Source organism: Abramis brama, assembly GCF_963993115.1.
Source record: "Abramis brama genome assembly, chromosome: 22".
Taxonomy (NCBI): Eukaryota; Metazoa; Chordata; class Actinopteri; order Cypriniformes; family Leuciscidae; genus Abramis; species Abramis brama.
Window position 1 is genome coordinate 30,438,806 of NC_139984.1, and position 20,138 is coordinate 30,458,943.

The following is a 20,138-nucleotide window of genomic DNA, read 5'->3' on the forward strand; positions in this document are numbered from 1 at the left end:
CCGAGTTCTTCATTTAATGTTGGGCATCTACTGTACGCAGAACTTCTAATAATTTATGTGAATGCCATTCATAAACCTGTTAGATTTTTGTTTTATTTTAGAGATTAATAAAATTGTATGTTTTAACAATGTTATAGCTAAGCATTTTTTATGTTTAAGAGAACATTTTGGGAACAAAAATAAAACTTCCCACTAAAAAATTTATAAGAATGTTAAGTAGTATTTTTAAGAGTATTTTTAGAGAATGTTATCCTAACTTTTAGAAGAACGTTCTAAGAATAAAAATAAAACTTCCTGCTAAAAACTTTATAAGAATAAAGGGATAATGTTCTAAAAATGTTATGATTAAACATTTATAGAAGGTCATCATCACAAAACATTTTTAGAGTGTTCTTAGAGAATGTTGTCCTACCTTTTAGGAGAAATAATGTTCTAACAATATTATTATTAAACATTTTTATAATGTTGTAAAAAAAAATGTTATCTGAACTTTTAAAAGAACATTCTGGGAACAAAAATAAAAACACCCCCTGAAAACTTTCTAAGAACGTTAGAGAATAATGTTGTAAGAATGGTACACCTAAACATTTTAATAATGTTTTTAAATAATGTTATCCGAACATTTAAAAGAACATTCTGGGAACAAAAATAAAACTATCCGCTTACAACATTATAAGAACGTTAGAGAATAATGTTATAAGAATGTTATTACTAAACATTTTAATAATGTTTTTAGAAAATGTTCTCTAAACATTTAAAAAAACATTCTGGGAACAAAAATAAAACTACCTGCTGAAAACGTTCTATGAACGTTAGAGAATGTTATAAGAACGTTATTACTAAACATTTTAATAATGTTTTTAAAAAAATGTTATCCGAACATTTATAAGAACATTCTGGGAACAAAAATAAAACTACACGCTAAAAACATTATAAGAACGTCAGAGAATAATGTTATAAAAATGTTACTACTAAACATTTTAATAATGTTTTTAGAAAATGTTCTCTAAACATTTAAAAAAACATTCTGGGAACACAAATAAAACTACCCGCTGAAAACGTTCTGAGAAAATTAGAGAATAATGTTAAAAGAATGTTACTACTAAACATTTTAATAATGTTTTTAAAGAATGTTCTCCAAACTTTTAAAAGAACATTCTGGGAACAAAACTAAAACTAGCCGCTGAAAACTTTCTAAGAACGTTAGAGAATAATGTTAAAAGAATGTTACTACTAAACATTTTAATAATGTTTTTAAAGAATGTTCTCCAAACTTTTAAAAGAACATTCTGAGAACAAAACTAAAACTAGCCGCTGAAAACATTTATAGAACAATACATGCTAATGTTCTTAGAACATTTTTAGAACAAAAAAATTCTAGCTGGGGAGTCTCAGTCCACATTACATCACTGGTGTTTATGATTTATATAAGACGTAAAATCCATATAGCTTATAAATGCACAGCATTTAAATGAAAATATTTCAAAAGTATATTTTACATTACACTATAGGAAAATTACAATACTTTTGTCCTAATTTCTTCACTTGCAAGAAATAAACCCTTCAGCTTTTGTTTTGGAGAAAACACCAGATCACCATGATCGAGATATTTAGTGGTTGGCGTCTCCAAAAAGACAGGCACTTAGTGCAAATATAGGTTCTGTTATCGGAAATGTAAAAAATAAATAAAAATAAAGATCTTTCTTCCACTCTCATGGGCGAGAAAATAAATATCTAGGTGTGGGGGCTCTCACTGGCGACCGCCTAGTTTGCCTATGCCTAGAAACGGTCCTGCTTCAGAATCTCTGTTAAGGGAACATGTGAGTGATCATCGATGCTGCCTGTTTTTTCACGGTGCATTTTTTATTAAAAACACCCGCATGTGCATAAGAACAGTAACACCGAAGGCACGCTGTCATGTAGAAGTAAACATGGAGTTCGCTGATGTGTGTACGCCTTCCTTTTAAACCATTAAAAACTTAATGATAATTTGGTGACAAGAATTGCCGTACAACAAATGCTATTAGCCTACACTTTACTGGATTTTAGGCAGTAAAACAGTCCTCATAATATATTCTTGATTGTTCTCTGCTACTCCATTGACAAGCACAGTTTATTTACAGAGCAGTGTGTGTAATGTCAATGTTATCTGAACTATTTAAAATAGTTAATACTCTTTTCAGAACATTTCTGCTTTCTCTTTGTCACTTATTGCATTTTAATCTTTTTATGCTCCACATTTCCTTAACTGAAGTAGGCTACCAATCTCTTAACTAATTGATCTCCAATACCTTCTCTTTACTTCCCTTATAATTTTCCTAATTTCTTCTTGAGTTTCTTATATATTATCATTGTGTTTTCTTCAGTATTTTAAATATTTTCCTTTTCTGACTGATATTGAACGCTTCTCATTCCAGCATTGAACTATTTTCTCCTCTCTCTCTCTCCTTTACTTTTTGGGACACATTATTTTGCAGTATTTCTCTATCTCTGAAAATAATTCTATATTTATCCTTTCAATATCTTTTCCTTCTTTAATCTTGATTGTTTTTATTCCTTCCTCACTCATCATTACTTTGTATTTTTCCTTGTCAGCTTTCTCAAACTTGCACTTTCCTGAATTTCCTTTCCCTCCTTATCTCATTAGCCTATTTACAATTGTAGGAAAGTTATCACAACTGTAGGCTACATTTCTTTAATAATTCTCAATTTATTATTCCTCCTAATTGATCTGAAACAATTGTTAGATCTATTGCTGATTCCCTTCCTGAATTCACATTCATTGGAATGCAAAGTTGAGATGTTGCCCAGAGAGAAAAATAATTTGTGGTGTCGGAGGAAAAGATCCACCCCCCGGGTTTAATAAAATGACTTGCGCATAGGCTAGGGAATTGAGTGAGAAAAAGCATACAAATAAAAATTCAACTCTAGAAATTTCAGTTCAAAGCAGGATTGCTACGTGTGTATAACAACAAGGCCGGTGCGCAAAACCCATAAAGGAAACTTAACCACTTCCTGCGCTGTCAAAACCATAGACTTCCTCTCCTTCACTGGGCAGACAAAAAAAGTTAATCCAAGCAGCCAATCACTGCGTCAGAATAGGTGAGGTAGGGGAAAGCAATACGGACAGTTATTGTGATGCTGTACAGTGCGACCAACGTCAACACTGAAGTATACTTTGAGCCTTATGTTTAGAATTTTTTTCTTTTACGAAAGATGTTCACCGTAGTCTGGGTCTTTATCGCTAATACAGGTAAGTGGGCAGTTCTGTGTGGTTATCATAGGGAATGGATCCGAATCTCGGTATTAAACGGGCTTAAGTGCTAAATAAGACCGTAGTGCCGATAAGCTCCGCCGTTACCGGTGTTGTGTGCCGCTCTCGACCCGTCAGAGTTAAATTAGCATTGAATAGGCTCGTGTGATTTTGTTTCATGCTTCAGAATCTCTGTTAAGGGAACGAGTGAACATCGATACTCTGGTTTTCACAGTGCATTTTTTTTACTAAGGTGAGCCTGCATTTGCTTAAGAACAGTTACACAGATGACACGCTGCCATAATTCAGAATGAATGTGTGCATATTGTGAATTAAATTAATTGAACCTGGCAACCGGCTTTCCTGAAAGCCTTTCAGTGAAACAAAATATTATTTGCTCATAGTTGAAATGCATTATAATTCATTCTTAGTTCATAGTTCTTTGACTAGCTTTCTTTCTTTTTCTTCCCTTAAAAAACTAATGTTTAATTTAAACTATAATATCATCGTAATATTTTATTTTGATCTACTACAGTCTAATAAAGTTTAGATAAAAATATAATGGTATACAACTGCGGCAGTTTCTGATTTTTTCTTGGTCTAAATAGTCTACATAATGAATAAAAGTCAAAAGCATAATGTAAATAAAATATTTTTACATTTACAATAGGCTATATTATTTCTCCAGACACACGTTAGTTTCTAAAGTGCAGCCACTGTAACCTTCTTGCATGTTGGTCTACATTAAAACTACATTAAAAACATCTGGAGATACACACACGTTGACATTTTGGTAGTGTTGTGGTGAGCATTATGTGATGTTGGGTTATCAGTTGTAAGGGGCTTACTCTGTATTGCAGTATTTGCCTGCCATTTCCTGATTTGAGTTTACAGACCGTGGTCTGGTTGCCATTTTCTTTTTCATGTTCTTTGATTAACTTTGTCTTGATAAACCACTGTGTTTGATAAACCACTCTCTTGAGCTATATTGCTTCAATTAAAATAACTTGTTGAATGAATCTATTTTACTTTTTCTAAAGAAGCCTTTGTAATTGCCTTGTTGTAACAATTGTGGACTGAAGAGTTGTGGGACAGGAGACTGGAGCTCAAATAAGCTAAATTATTTTTAGTTATTTTGTTACATCTCTACCTGAGGCGGAAGGACTGAACAGTGATCCTGATTTGTAATCATTTTATCGGCAAGAACAAAACAAGTCGCTTTAGTATCTAGGCATTTTATGGTCTCAAACATACAGTATATTTCTATGAAAATTACCTCTTATGTCAAAATATCACATGTAATTCATGACCCCTTTAATACATTCATTTAATTAAAAAAAAAAGTAATATATAATCAGGTTTGGAGCCAATTATGGTACTTCTGCCTCACTGACAGCTGTTGGAATACATAAGACAACTTGGGAAACTGTTCTAAAGTATAGGCTAGTAAATAATTTCCTTCTTTGTGTCTTTCTTTCTTTCTAAACAGTCACTGCGCACGTTGCTAGGTTGGAGTTTGAGGCAACGGAGGGACAAAATGTTTCCATGCACTTCGAAACTGGACTGGAGAGAGTCGATGAAGTCAGAATCATTTTTGAAGGAGAGAGCAAGAGAAAACTTTTGCTTGTACGGTACTGTTTCCCTGCCGCTGTTCTCACCTGTGACCCCATTGAAACACAATATCTGCAAATTGAAGGAGGAAATGTGTCCATGATTCTTCAGAAAGTGAACATCTCCAGTTCAGGCCTCTATATAGCACAAGTCTTCACTGCTAATCAGATGTCTGAGGTGACTGCTACGCTTGTTGTAAACAGTAAGTATACTATAGTAAATCTGTTTGCCTGTAATGTACCAGAATCAAAATTATGACAGAGACAATATTAATGGTCATAACTGTGCTCATAAAGTCTTATTAGCTGCATTATTAGCTATCCACTGTCTGGTCAGTGCGAGCCAGGGCTTTAAACGGGCCGTGCCGGGCTAATAGCCCCGGGCCTGGAGCACCGAACCCAAAACACACTGTGTTTCCCCTGTCGGGCCAGAAGATCCACAGCGCTTTCAACAAATGGAGGTTTATCAGAAAACTAATCAGAAAGAAATCGCAAAACAAACATGATAAAAGCGACCGTTTGCTGGCATTTTTGTTGTTTACTTGAATATTTAACACCCAAGCATTGATGTTTTACCACAGGTTTACAATAAAAAGTGATACATTGATCATAATGAATTCATTTGTGGCAAAATTGCACATTAGTCACACAGAAATAAAGTGGTTTACTGGTCTATTTCACAAAAGAAATGTGAACAGTCACGTTTGTTTGTTTATTTGGTAGTTACATGGCATTTACATCATATTTAGAAAGAATGATAATTTCTACAAATATGCCACCAAAAATATGACCTGAGGAGCTTTAGCTCTCTCTCTCCCAGTACAGTTATATTTTCAGTCAGAGAAACAGAGGAAGCTTTATTTTATGATCGTCTGCGGAGCTAAATGAATATCCGACAGTCACGCATAGCAGCTGTTGGCCCGACAATGGAAACACGGCTAATAAACTCACTAAAATTCTTACTTGAAACGGTTAAATGCTTCTCACAAAATCCTGAAAAAGATTGTAAGTGATAGCAATTTAGGTGTTGTTAATGATGTAAAGACTCGGGTGTGTGTCGCATTGTTTGATCCACAGTGTAAGAATTGATAAATTAGGAAATTCCAGACAGTCTGTTTCTGGGTTGACCAGACCCTGAGAGGACAAAAGGACCTCTCTGGAGATTACCATTTGAACTGGCCCTCGTGCACCATTGAGACGAAAGTCTCACCTCTGAGTCATCCTAATCTACATCTCCTTCCCTCTCCCCTCACCCCCTCTCTCTCAGGCTCAGATGATCACCTGGTTTCTCCCAAGAAAATGTATAGTTTAATGTGAATGATTATCACAGAGTATATTCATGTTTGGTATCGTTTAAAATGTCACAGTGTGACTGGTACAATTCTCTCATTTCAGAATAAGTAAAACAAAAGGTAATAAGGTTTTAAGAGTTTACACACAAAGAGAGATAGTCTCTCAAGCAAATGGTCTCCCACCCCCATGAAGGTGTGATCTCTGAATGCAAATTTACTATTGTTAACACATGTTTCCATGTGAAAGAGGTCTGGGTATTTAATGAAGTGCAGCAGGGAGATCGGGGCCTTTTCTGTACTTCAGATCGGTCCGTTAGGCTGAGAGAGAGGCTGAGAGAGAACTCTTAAAGTTGGGTTTGCATCTTCTCTCTACTCCAGAGCATTTGATGTTTTGTATCAATTATCTTTGAATTGATTATGAAATTGGCATGATACATTTACCTGACATAATAAATCCTAATGTGATTATTCTAACTGATTTTGACATTGTTCATTTAATGGTTAAACGGAATAGTCAAACATTCGCTCATGATTAATGATCCACAGATATCATTAAAACCTTTTCATTTATGGAGTCAGATGAAATAACGAGAGAATACATAACTAAATGTATTGTAAATTTAACCAACCAATACTTTGCATGAGTGAGGACAGAACACGTGATAACCTTTCCCGTGTGTTGGCGAACCGGCAGATTGGACCAATATAGCGGGCCTTACAACAGCATGAAGTAAGGATGTGCCGATCTATTATTTAGTATCCGTATATGCGATTTTTGCTGGAGCGGGTTTTTGTCAGACGGAACCGATCCAAATCCGATACTGTGCGTAAATTCACAGGATTTTTAAAGATGTGAAAAAAAAGTTATCTAATTTAGTCAAGGATTGCTGAGCTTATACCTCACATTATTTTCCATTATATTTGTCTCAAATCGTTGATGCAGCACAAGTAGAGTATGTGCTTTTATTGAGAAATATAATAATAGTGGATTGTGTTTAACACATAAAAGATTGATCATCAGTTTCACACACACATACGTATAGATATTCTACAATGATGATCAATAAAAAAGAAATCGGTGTCTGATCCGTGTCGGACGATATGTGTTATGGGTATCGGATTGGTTTCGGAAAAAATGTCGGCGCATCCATAATTTACATATTTGGAAAAAAGAGAAAAAAAAATATTGTTTGCCTTTCTTGGATAATTTGCATTTGATTCTGTTCAAACAGATCCTCTTTTGGCTTTGATTAGTAAAGTGCAAAAGCTTGTCTGATAGTAACATTTGCTGAAGTAGGATTGGTCAGTAATGTTTTAAGGTGAAAAAGGTCGTTTGACTTGCAGTTTATAATCCTCTAATTGTTTCTGTTCCTGTTGTCTCTTCCAGAAGCTCCAGTTTCCTTCAGTCCAGCTCCTCCACACTCCTCCTCCAGCCAAAAACCTCTCAGCTCCTCTAAAATCTTCTGGCTTTATGCTTTAATTCCAGTCATCATCATCATCATCTTGTGCTTTTGCTTCTGGAAACTCAGGAAGGCAAGTATTACTTACATTTATTCTTTTATCAATGGTTATGAGCAGCACTGCACTTCTAATAAAGTCGCTGCTAAACCCAGGATAGTTTAGTTGTCCTCCTGAGCTCTTCTATATCACTAAAGGCTCAGGAATACTTCAGTTTCCACATCTGGACGCCTCTCACGCACAGTCGTGGCACCACTTTCAAAGTAGGCTATGTTCATCCGCGGATGACCAAGTTCGACACATGCACAGTAGGCTACAATTGTTGAATGACATCTTTGACGCACTTCATTGAGCGCTTGCAAAGATACACACAGAAGTGTTTAAAATCAGGCGTCTATCAGTGGATCCCTAATATATTCCCTGATAGACGGATCCGCTTAGACGCTGTTTTCAAACGCTCCCGTGTGTATCTGTGTAAGCAGTCTATGAAGAGCGTCAAACAACATGTTTTTGAGACGTTGATCATTGAAGCCAATCAGAGATATAGTATGTTGAGCGTGTGAACGCAATGGCTATTAATGGTGTTTAAGGCTACGTTTACACGTGGATGGCTATTTTCATAAACGGACATTTCTCCCCTCTTCGTTTTCAAAAATAACATCGTGCACACGAACCTGTGTATATGCTGTCAAGAGCATGCCAAACCTGTAGGTGGCAGTGTAACGAGAAGCTCAAGCCCACCTTAGCCAATCAGAATCCCGAAAATGGTCACATTCCGTGACGTCGCTGCCTAAAACTCCGTTTTTCTCTGTTTACATGCAAACGAAGATTTTCAAAATCTCCACTCTGGCCGGAGTTTTTAGAAAGAATCGGTTTCATTGGCGAATCCTCCGTTTGCGTGTAAACGAAGGGTGCAAACGAAGGGAAATGTCTCCGTTTTTCAAAATAACCATGTACGTGTAAACGGGGCCTAAGAATCTGTTTAACAGCGCGTAATGATAGAAGGAAATGCTGGTATTGTCACATTTTTAAATGTCAGTACTGACTTGGTACCGAAGTCGGTACTTTTGAGAACTCGCGCTTGAGCAAAATAAGCAAGCTGACATCCGTACAATCTGGATCTTGAATTTATAATACATACAGATGTCATTCACATCCTTCAGTTTGGCAAGAGTGCGATCGCACGTGCTCTAGTGCATAAGAACGAGACTATGATTGAATCAGGAAATAAAGCAAAATAACTGAGAAATAGTCCTCGGATGCCATGTCCATAATTTATAGCAAAACATCTAGCATTAATTCGATCTCAAACAGATTCATTAAAATAAGTTATTACTCCACCACGTGCGTGACATCATTAACCAACGTGGTTGAACGACCACTTTGCGACAATATGGTTTCAGGAAACAGTCGTGACTTGATTTCTTCAACGATGCATCACACTAAAGTAGTGAAGCAGCGAGCTATTTGAAGGCTAGTTTTAATGTATTATTTATTTGTTGTTATTTGTGTTATTTATTATTTATTTGTAATTGCATAAATTCCTTAATGTTTTTGTTTTCAAATACAGTAGTCATTATTTGAAGTGGATCAAAGATGTTCATCAAAGTTGTCCTAAGACAAGAACGGGTATTGTTCAAAATTCATGTATGACTTTGAAAGGTTTTGATCCACTTCAAATGTTGGACAAATGGAATTTGACTGGTATTGGTACTGACTACTGAAATTTTGGTATCATGAATGTGAAACGTAAGCCTCTTTCTTTTCCTTTTTTCCTTTTTATGAGGTTTAATAACAGCCACTTTGAAGGTTTTTGAGGCATATCCTAATGACAATGATGAATTAATAATATTAAGAAGAGGATCTATGATTCTCTCAGTAGCATCTCTGGTACAGGGTCTGAAATTTTAAACATAACATGTATTTGCATAATTAATTCTGAAAACTAAAACAAACTAAAAACACGGCACTCAAGTTAAATAAGTTAAACTTTTAAAAAACGCATCTCTAGACCATGCGTCCTGTGAACCAGCCCTTACTCCTGTTTATTATTGTGAAGATGCTTTGAAACAATTTCTATTGTATAAAGCATTATAAAAATAAAGGTGACTTGACTTTCATACATGTTTTTGATTTAGATGATTTAACAAGTTTAGGCGATTATAGCGGTGAATGGAATTGTTCCACTAGAGATCTACAGTGCAGAATAGCAGATGTTCCTGCATGGTTTTCCCCAGACCATAGACCTAACGGTGTTTTATAGCAACTGTGTAAACGGCACCTTTTATTTGGTTTACATTGTGTTTTTGTGTTGACTTGCAGAAGAGTAATGCAGCGGATGATAATGAAGAAGCCACAGGAACTCCTGCTGTCTCCAGGTATGAAGCTCTTCACTATTGTCTTTTCAGGTCTTTTGTTGCATCACATGACTTTTTCCATAAAGTAGGATATTTCATGTTGTGCCTCACTAAGGACAGTTTTCTGTTGTCTTCTTTACAGATCCAGTGTCTCCACAAAAAACAACAATTGGAAAAAGGATTGCGGTGGTTGTGTAGCCGTCGCCATGAACGGCTGTGGAGAAAATGCTGAAGCTCTTCTTGGGTCTTAAAACACCTTAACCTCATCAAACTGTCAGTCCAAATCCAATTTTTGTGCATATTCAATCATGTTTAGTAAGTGTGAACTGCTAAACAAACAAAAAAAATCACATGAAATATGATTTTAACAAATCTGGTTTAATTTGAAAAAGATCAGTCTGGAACCCTCTGATAGACGACTCACGTTTTTGTTTGCGCTCTATTTACAACATGTTTTTGCAGCGTTGTATCCAATCACAATGTGTGAATGCAGTGGCCAGTGATAAGCATTTTAGTTATTAGCTTGTTAATTATGAGCTCTAAACACTTGTTTTAAGTTAACCAAACCCAATGTAAATATGAGATTGGATTATAACAGTTTTCACTCTGTTATATGTGACCCTGGCCTGGATCACAAAACCAGTCACGAGTCGCACGGGTGGCCAACAATACATTATATGGGTCAAAATTATCCATTTTTCTTTTATGCCAAAAAACAAGAGGATATTAAGTAAAGATCATGTTCCATGAAGATATTTAGTAAATTTCCTATTGTAAATAATATAAAACGTATTTTTGTGAGTAAATGCTGCACAATCACGAACATAAATGAACAACTTTAAAGGAGATTTTCTCAGTTTCTATTTTTTTGCACCCTCAGATTCCAGATTTCAATAGTTGTATCTCGACCAAATATTGCCCTATCCAAACAAACCATACATCAGTGGAAAGCTCATTTGTTCAGCTTTCAGATGATGTATACATCTCGTTCAAAAAATGTACCCATGTGACTGGTTGTGTGCTCCAGGGTCACAAATATATAGTTTTCCCTCAGTCTGCAGCTGAACTGAAGTGATATGAACTTTATTGATTATAAAGGCTGTGCTCTTTGCTTGCTTTCTGTATATAACCAAGCGGCAACCTCCCCGTCTCTCTCTTGAAACCAACACGGAAGTGAGTTAAACTGCAATTCATTGACTGGCCGCTTGGCCTGGCTGCAGAAGTGAGTCAAATCTGTATCTCCCCCATGTTAAAATGACCAACTTTACAGCAGAAAAAAATGTGTTTACAGCCTGGATCTCTATGTGGCTTTGGTCTATACAGCTAATTTTGCCCTTCATAACAACTGTGAGGGGGGTGAATTATTTTATAACTCGTCCGTTTAGTTGATTAATATTTAAATTTAAGGGTGTGGCCAGTGGCCACTTGAGTGACAGGTGGATTGCCGCTGTCAGTGCTAGCCGTTTGTCTGCTGTTATTACTAGCCGTCACTTCACCTCAGCAAATGTTAGCTGCTGAACTTGCCATCTCTGCAGTGTTTGTGCTTTTTTTCGGGATTATTTCATACAATTTAATACTTGGGTACAAAGCCAACGTCTTTGGATTCCGTCGTTATCGTTCGAGAGAACAACCAGCGCTGTATTTCAGTTGTTTTCCTCCGTGAACATGCACTAATGGATGTCTGACAATTTCGTTGCTTTTTGGGGTTTTCAAATTTAAAACGTCAATAAATGCTCGTTCGTTCTGCTCTCACGGAACAGATGGATTATGCTTATGTACCGCCAGATGAAAACCTGCAGGCGTCGGCGCTTTCTCCGTCCATGCAATAAGTTAAATGCACATGAATGAGCGCGGATTTTCTAGCGCATTTACTTGCACTTCAAAGGCAATATATCTATGGTTTAACCCATTTGAGAGACGGCCAAAATTAGAATTTAAAATGGACTGAATAAGCAAGCTCTCTACGAACTTGAGCAATGCCGCGCTGACGGACCATGAAAGAGTGACGGACATGTATGCACATAAATCACTGTCACACACAAACACTCTCGAAGTAATACACAGTCTCACTTGTAGCCATGTCTTTTAACTATTATAATATTTCGAAGGGCAAAAATATGATCGTTTAATTGGCTTTACATCATCGGCTAACTCGGTCACGTCGAGCTAGGTGATTTCAGATAGCCAGGCCAGTCCTCAGCTCCACTCACGCCCCGCCTGTTTGTCTATTTTCTGTTATCCGGGAGTGACGCAAGGCCAAGATGGCGACGGCCGGCTCCGCCCACTTTAGGCTTCAAAAATGCTCTTCAGAAACCTACGGGTGACGTCACGGACACTACGTCCATATTTTTTTACAGTCTATGTATATAACCCATTCATAATTTAAAGTTTTATTTTTTATGCTGATACACACTGCTAATTTTCTGTAGTGACTGACAACCAAATTAAATTGCATGCTTGACATAGTGATAATCATATCGATGAACGGGACTAAAAACCCAGATGTGTTTAAATGGATCAGTGCATTAAGTGTTTCAGTGTAAGTGCTGTAGACCTTCTGCTGCTTCTGTTACCTGTAACGTGTTACTTTGATTTTCATTTCATTACTAACTTTTCTTTAGTTTATCGCAGTGTTTATTAACTGAACAGTATTTGAAGGCTACATACTAAAGTTTTAATTGTATTTATTTAAAGTCATCTATAGTATTTAAATTAACTAATTTATTGTCAAAAGTGTTTTTGCAATGGTACCAAAATTGGTTCAGAGAACTGTGAAATTTGACTGTTATTGGTACCGAATACTGACATTTGTGCCATGATCTCCCTTATTGCGATCATATTTCAGTCGGATGCAGTCCTCAAGCTCAAATGAATGTAGCCGATGAACCTGAACTGTCAGATGCAGCTTTTTCTTCAGCACAACTTTCCTTACATTGAAGAAGTGTGTCTGTTTAAACCCCAGTACCTCGTAGAGTCAGAGAGACTGTAGCTAGAGATCTTCCCAAGTGCTTTCTGGTTTTGTGTGCAATATGAAGTGATACATACATATGCTGTGGTCATACATGCTGTCTGTGGATCAGATGATACTGTATGAAAGGAGATTTGTCTATCGCTTTATTTGCTAAATAAATATATCTTTTTGTAACCCTTTTCCACAGCGTTGACTGGTGTTTTCTGCTTGGTTAAACTTCACTTCTCTGCTTCAGTAATCTATCATAAATGTTAAATAATACATTCATTTATTTAGTGTACAGTTTAATATGACCACATTTATTGATGCAATACACATTTGTTTAAATTAAAGTATATGTGGGGTAAAAATATCAGACCTGAATTAATACATATTAAATTTGTATTTTAACTTGTAAGCTGGTATTGATGCTAATAATCTGTATTTTTAATTCTTTTAAGAAGTACAGTTATACAGCTTTTATTATATTGTTGAGATTGCAGGTTTGATGAACAAAAGCTTCTACAGCAGATCTTCAATCAGATCAACACATGATTTATGTTAGGATATGCGTACTTGCAGTATTTATAAAAGAATGGAAAATAATTAGTGTGAATTTAGTTATTTGGCCAAAACAGCCCAACTACCCGATGTGTATAATGGATATAATGGAATAACCTTCCAAACCACAATGCCATGCAAAGTACAGGTTTTCTTCAGCTTTCAGGTCGCAATTCATTGACAACATATTGTAAAGGCCATATAGAAAAGGTGATTAAAAAACTTCCTAATTAGAGCCAGATCTGTTTCAATTCTGTTATTTACAAGCATTGTTTTGCACATTTCACTCATATTTCCCACTCAAATGCTGTTTCCATGTCTTCCACAATCAGCTCCTCATCCTGAACGTGACGCATTTCATTTAACAATATGGCATTTAACCAAAACTTATAAAACGTAAGAAATTGTTAATATTTTGTTTGTTTGTTTAAACATGAAAGAAAATGTGCTCATTAATGGTGATTAAAATACTTATTTCGAATGGAATAACGAGAATTGAAAAGACGAAAAAAATATTTGAGTTAACATGGTGTTTATGGAATCAAATTGCACAAGACCACATTTCACATGAACATGTTTGTTTGTGTGGTACAAAATAAAAGTTTTAAGTTCTACTTAATCTTGGAGTTTGGTGACTTTAAAACTTATTAGGGTTTAGTGTATAAAGGTAAAACACAGGGTGGTTCCTTCACATTTGAAAAATTAATTTTCACTTTTGGTTGTTGTTTAGAACTAATACTTTGAAGCTGATATTTTAGAACTATTGCATTTTTTTACTTGTAGAAATTATGACTTTTTAGGTTTTTATTCATTTCCATGAGTTTCCCAGGCCTTGCTATCATCTGCCAAGAAGGTAACATTAAAATACCTGAATAAACTGATCAGCAATTAAGTCTTAACTCTATTCGCTAAGTAATATTCTTTTATTTGACACTTCTTCCCATGAATTGTTCCAGTTATTCAAATATGTTGAATCCATTCACTAAAAGGATTAATACAGAGACTCTTTCTGTATTTTACAGCATTGCACCACTAGATGGAGATCAATGAGTGTGTTTTTGTCAAGGTTTGTGTGTGTAGTGAATCCTGAGCCCTGTCCTGCCAGTGAATCTCATCCTGAAAAGTAAAACCAATACATTTCTTTATGAAATTACTGTAGAAATGTACTAGCAAACTTAGTTCTTCAGTTTTAGCTTAAGTTATAGCACAAAACAAAGCACAAAGCACATTTGTTTAAGTAGGCCCACGTAAACGTGCAAACTGAAAAGTCTATTGTTATTTTATTTATTTTTTAACCAGGAAGGTCCCGTTGAGATTCAATATCTCTTCTACAGGGAGTCCTGGTCAAGATAGGCAGCACAAGACAAAAAGTATAGGCTACATAACCCAACATAATAAACAAACGCAAAATACCCATATCTTAAAGACCATCATTAGCCATAATTTCAAAAGTGAGGGGGACAGAATGCCAAGTCATAATGCCATATATATATATATATTTTTTATGCAGACCTTTATTGACAGATTTTTTGCTTAATTGGCTAAATATACTATTTATGTGTAAAGCAATGAAAGAAAGAAAGAAAGAAAGAAAGAAAGAAAGAAAGACAGAAAGAAAGAAAGAAATTCTGTACTTTATACAGCAACTACACATAGCCTATAGTATTGTATATTGTACTATATTGTTTACATATTTCAAATTGTTTTTTGTGTAGGCTCAAACCTCAAGCTTTTACAACTACTTCAAACTTTCTGGTTAGGCTTTTTCAAGACAACTTAAAGTTTGTCTACAAAATGTTTTATCTAACAACTGTAAAGTGTTACCGATCACATATCACGTGTGATAAAGGCATTTTGATAGGTTGTGTTTAAAAAAAAAAATCAAATACTTCCTGTTAGATTTTTGTGTTACATGGAGAATTGTGTGTTGTGTTTTGCAGAAAGTATTTTATGAAATTGAAAACAGGCCAAAAATTAGTGTATGGTTTTGCAGATTTGGTGTGTGGTTATGGTGTTTGAGTGTCCGATTTCAGAAATTGTGTGACAAGCAAAGAAGAGCAGAATGAAGGGAGGCAACTAGACTTCCCAATATGTTTATTTTCATGAATTTCTGATGCTCAGAGAGGGCTAACAGTAAATTCAGCTGTTGTAGAAAAATTGTTATTTTAACTTTCTTGGACATTGTTTTAAGCATTGTTTCTCTTCTGGAATTTATGTATCTTTGTACACCTGACGTAAGCAAGACACACAGTAAGACAAATGGATAAGAACCTTTAACTCTTTAGGTATGGAAGATAATTTAGCCAAGGGGGAGAGGGGTCATTCTAGTCTAAATGTGATGTGGATGTGGCCATGCTGGGTAAGTGGAAAACTACAGAGGAAAGACCTTGAAGAAGGAGTATAAGAAGGGAGTTTCCTGGGCTGGGTGTCAGGTCTTGCTCACGTCACGGGGTAGCTGCTGTGATCTTGTGACTAAGCCTCTTGCAAGAGAATAAATATCTTTCAAAATTAGTGCTGGGAAAAAATTAATTGCGATTAATCGCATCCAAAATAAAAGTTTGTGTTGCATAATATATATGTGTGTACTGTGTATAACTATTTTGTATATAAATACACACATATGCATGTATATATTTAAGATTTTTATTTATTTATATAAATTATTTATATTTATATATAATATAAATGTATATACAGTATATACATGCAAATATTTCTTAAATAAATACATGCGTGTATTTATATATACAAAATAATTATACACAGTACACACATATATATTATGCAAACACAAACTTTTATTTTGGATGCGATTAATCGCAATTAATTTTTCCCCAGCACTATTTAAAATACAATTTGATTCTTGGTGTCTCTTATGCAGTGATGATGATTGTTTAATTATTGTTTTTGCCACAACAATTGGTGTCAGAAGTTGGGATTCCATGGCAGTTTCTTCTGGTCCTGAGTAAAGCGGATTGACGATTGATCATCCTGAGTCTTACCTCGCAGATCATTGAGAGAGAAGAGCAGACTGCTATCAGGGCCGGGAGGAACTCCACTGGAACCAGAAAGAACCCAGTGGCAATAGAAGCATCTCTGATTAGAGACAGTTAAATTTATTTTGTGTGGTGGTGTAATTTTGGTATGACTGTGAGTGAACCATGGTGGCTGAGACTATTTCTTTGGTGCGGGCATAGAAAGTTACCGGCGGTCCGGTAGCTCGTAAAAGTGGACGGAAGAGCCACACCTGATTAATTTGGTGAACAGGTGTTGTGCCGAATTTCGACCCCCTGCCAAATTATTACCCCCCTCGTTGAAGTCAGTACCTGATTGCCTAATCCTAACCCCACCCATAATCCTAACCCCTTCCCCCACAACTAATCCTAAAACCTACCAATACTAGAGGGGTAATAATTTGGCGGGGTCGAAATTCGACACAACACCGGAATCAATCGAGTGCTGGAAAGTGCTCACGGAAAGATTTTGAGTAAGCCGTAATTACAAGGCACTGGAAAGTGCAGACCTGGCCGATTTTGGGTTAAAAAATCGGATCTGTCTGAGACGTCTGACAGATTAGTAAGACGTGTTTCGAAGAAAAATCCAGGGAAAGTATAATCAGCCAGTATGGGGTCATCTCACAGTAAGCTCGATAATTTTTATACACCAGTTTTCTGTCAAATGAAAGAATTAAGGGCAAAATGCATGCAAGAAGTTGATCAAGTACCATGGTTTTCCCAGGGAGGGAATGTTAAGTGTCACTAGGCTGACAGCGGTGAGAGACGTGTGTGTGGATTGTAAGCAAACAATCGTGTACTGGTTAGATGAGGCAGAGCGAAAAGAAAGTTTTATTAGGCAGAATGGGGAACAATTATGTATTTTAGTGGTAAAATAATGAATTTTCCTAACGAGAGTTGAAGGAGCAAGCAGCTATAATGGCTGTCTGTGCAATTTAGGGATTGAGATACGAGTAATATAATATTTTGGGGTTTTGTGAAACAGCAGAGATAAGTGAGACTGAGAAAAATAATGATAACATTAAGTTGAATCTGCAGACCAGAACAAGCAAACCAGTTTTAATGAAATTGATGACATATAGTACACATTTTATATGTTATGAGGAGTCCTGAAACAAACAGTGAGACAGAAGAGAGCAAACGCTGTAAGTAGCTGTGGACTGAAGCTCTGGATTCAAAGAAATGTGAAATTAAAAATAAAATGTTTAGAAAGTAGATCAGTGTTTAAATGATGATATCAAAGTGTTCATCTAAAGAATAAAAGATAATAAACTAAAAACAAGGTCAAAAGAATCCTTTTGAAGGAAAGATCTAGAATAATATTCAAAGTGAATTGATCAAATAAGCAGAAGCAGTATTACTGGATTAACAGTTGCTAAATGTAAAATGTGTAGAAAGGCATCTGATTAAAGAAACAGCTTATTAGTGTTTTGAATGTGGAGGAATAGTGTTGACCATGAAAGAACTATGAGCTGATGTTTTGCTTTCAAAAGATAAGCTTGTGATTGGCTGAAACAGTTTGCTTACAGTACCAGTCAAAAGTTTGAAAACATTACTATTTTTAATGTTTTTGAAAGAAGTCTCTTATGCTCATCAAGCCTGCAGTTAAAAAAACAACAACAACAAAAAAAACAGTAATATTATGAAATATTATTACAATTTAAAATAATGGTTCTCTTTTTTAATATATTTTAAAATGTAATTTATTTTTGTGATGCAAAGCTGAATTTTCATCAGCAAGTACTCCAGTCTTTGGTGTCTTATGATCCTTCAGAAATCATTCTAATATGATGATTGGATACTCAGTTATTATCAATGATGGAAACAGTTGTGCTGTTTAATATATTTTTTTGGAATACTTTTTTCAGGATTCATTGATGAGTAAAACGTTAACAGCATTTATTCATAAAAACAGCATTTATTCAAAATAAAAACATTTCTAACAATATAAATTGTTACCATCACCTTTTATCAATTTAACGCATCCTTGTTGAATTAAAGTACTAATTTCTTTACAAAAAAATATTTATTGTTCCCAAACTTTTGAACGGTAGTGTATATTGTTACAAAAGATTTCTATTCTAAATAAATACAGTTCTTTTTAACTTTTTATTCATCAAATAATCCTGAAAAAAGTATCTCAGGTTATAAAAAAAATATTAAGCAGCACAACTGTTTCCAACATTGATCATAAATCAGCATATTAGAATGATTTCTGAAGGATCATAAGACACCAAAGACTGGAGTACTTGCTGATGAAAATTCAGCTTTGCATCACAAAAATAAATTACATTTTAAAGTATATTAAAAAAGAGAACCATTATTTTAAATTGTAATAATATTTCATAATATTACTGTTTTTTTTTGGTTTTGTTTTTTTTTAACTGCAGGCTTGATGAGCATAAGAGACTTCTTTCAAAAACATTAAAAATAGTAATGTTTCCAAACTTTTGACTGGTACTGTATCTGAATCTGGTGTGTGCTGTGGCTGAGACGGCCAGAGACAAGATCTGAGTGGAAATTTGTAATGTCTAAATTCCCTGATGTGGGCAAAAGACAAATATAAAATGTGGTTGTTTGAAAACACATGTCAATTCTGGCAAATGTATTAAGCTGGGCTAGAGTCAAAAGAAAGTAAAATGAAACTATGATAAAAGTTGACGAGAGTGCAGTGTACCAGTCCTGAATGCCTCAGAGTCTCTCTCTCATTCAAAGTCAGCTAAAAGCTGTCATCTGAGCCTGTGTCATAAGTGATAATAAGCTATTTATAGTGAAAACCATAGACATGGAGATGTTAAAAGAAATCATGATACAGGCAGTTCAGATTTCATACATTTAAAGGGAAATTTGTAAATGTTTTAAAAGTAAAACTGAATGACTTTAAAGAAGTCTTAAACGATAGAAGTGACATTTTTGACTAGTTTAATTCAGAGCTAGTACTTCTTTGTCTGATCTTAGTCTCCACCATACAGGGCCGATGGCTCCGTCTACAGATGTAACAGTACACTGAATGGATGTTGTGATAACTAAATTCACTGAGTATAATCTCAGTATTGCGATTTTGCTGATTTGAAGATGTTTAATGGATTTTAAGTGATTAAATACTGCTGTTATTAACCTGTCTCCTTGTGTTAACACTATTAGGCAGTCCGAATGGCTCTGGTGACTCTTGAATGCACCTTCCCTAAGCTCCAGAAAACAACTGAGTCTGGTGAAGAAAACGGTTTAAGGTTCTGTTACGGGGAAGAGCGGTTACCAGTGTGCACGAGGTGATTACTCAACGACGGTAAGATCATCTTTGGCCAAGCGAGGGCAACCTAAGGCAGGGGGTCACACCGACACTGGGCATCTCCTGATGGGAGGTGTGTTATGTGAGATGGGTATGAGAGTGCAGCGCATGACTGAGGCCACCAGCATCAGCAGATCACTGAGAGGGGAGATGAGCTGTGAGAAGTTATGGCAGTCTGACCCAGAAATGTGAGTTCCCCTATACCACTCACCAGAAACCGCATTCATTGCATGGCTTGTTTTTTTTATTGTGACAAGCGTCTGCTACTATGGCAGGGGACAACACCCTGATGGAGATTATAGATAAAGAGCTGATGGGAATGGGCTTTCAAGAGCCAGCTGAGAACATGAGGTG

The 20,138-nt window shown here is 35.6% G+C and overlaps 2 protein-coding genes across 3 annotated transcripts in view; one reads left to right on the forward strand and one right to left on the reverse strand.

The window, feature by feature from the left end:
- Window positions 1-13,115, forward strand: part of LOC311072976 (uncharacterized protein) — a 31,437-nt gene extending 18,322 nt beyond the window's left edge. Inside the window, exons 1-5 of one of the 2 annotated variants that reach the window (XM_084098363.1) lie at window positions 3,085-3,253; window positions 4,743-5,066; window positions 7,543-7,688; window positions 9,936-9,991; window positions 10,113-13,115. In XM_084098363.1, the coding sequence (XP_083954489.1) occupies window positions 3,217-3,253; window positions 4,743-5,066; window positions 7,543-7,688; window positions 9,936-9,991; window positions 10,113-10,221 (672 nt within the window). In that variant the 5' untranslated portion in view covers window positions 3,085-3,216 and the 3' untranslated portion in view covers window positions 10,222-13,115. Of the gene's footprint in view, window positions 1-3,084; window positions 3,254-4,742; window positions 5,067-7,542; window positions 7,689-9,935; window positions 9,992-10,112 lie in introns of those variants that run through there. The other variant, XM_084098364.1, reaches the window with a different exon arrangement.
- Window positions 1-20,138, reverse strand: part of LOC311072984 (uncharacterized protein) — a 1,552,487-nt gene that overhangs the window by 387,620 nt on the left and 1,144,729 nt on the right. The window lies entirely within an intron of this gene.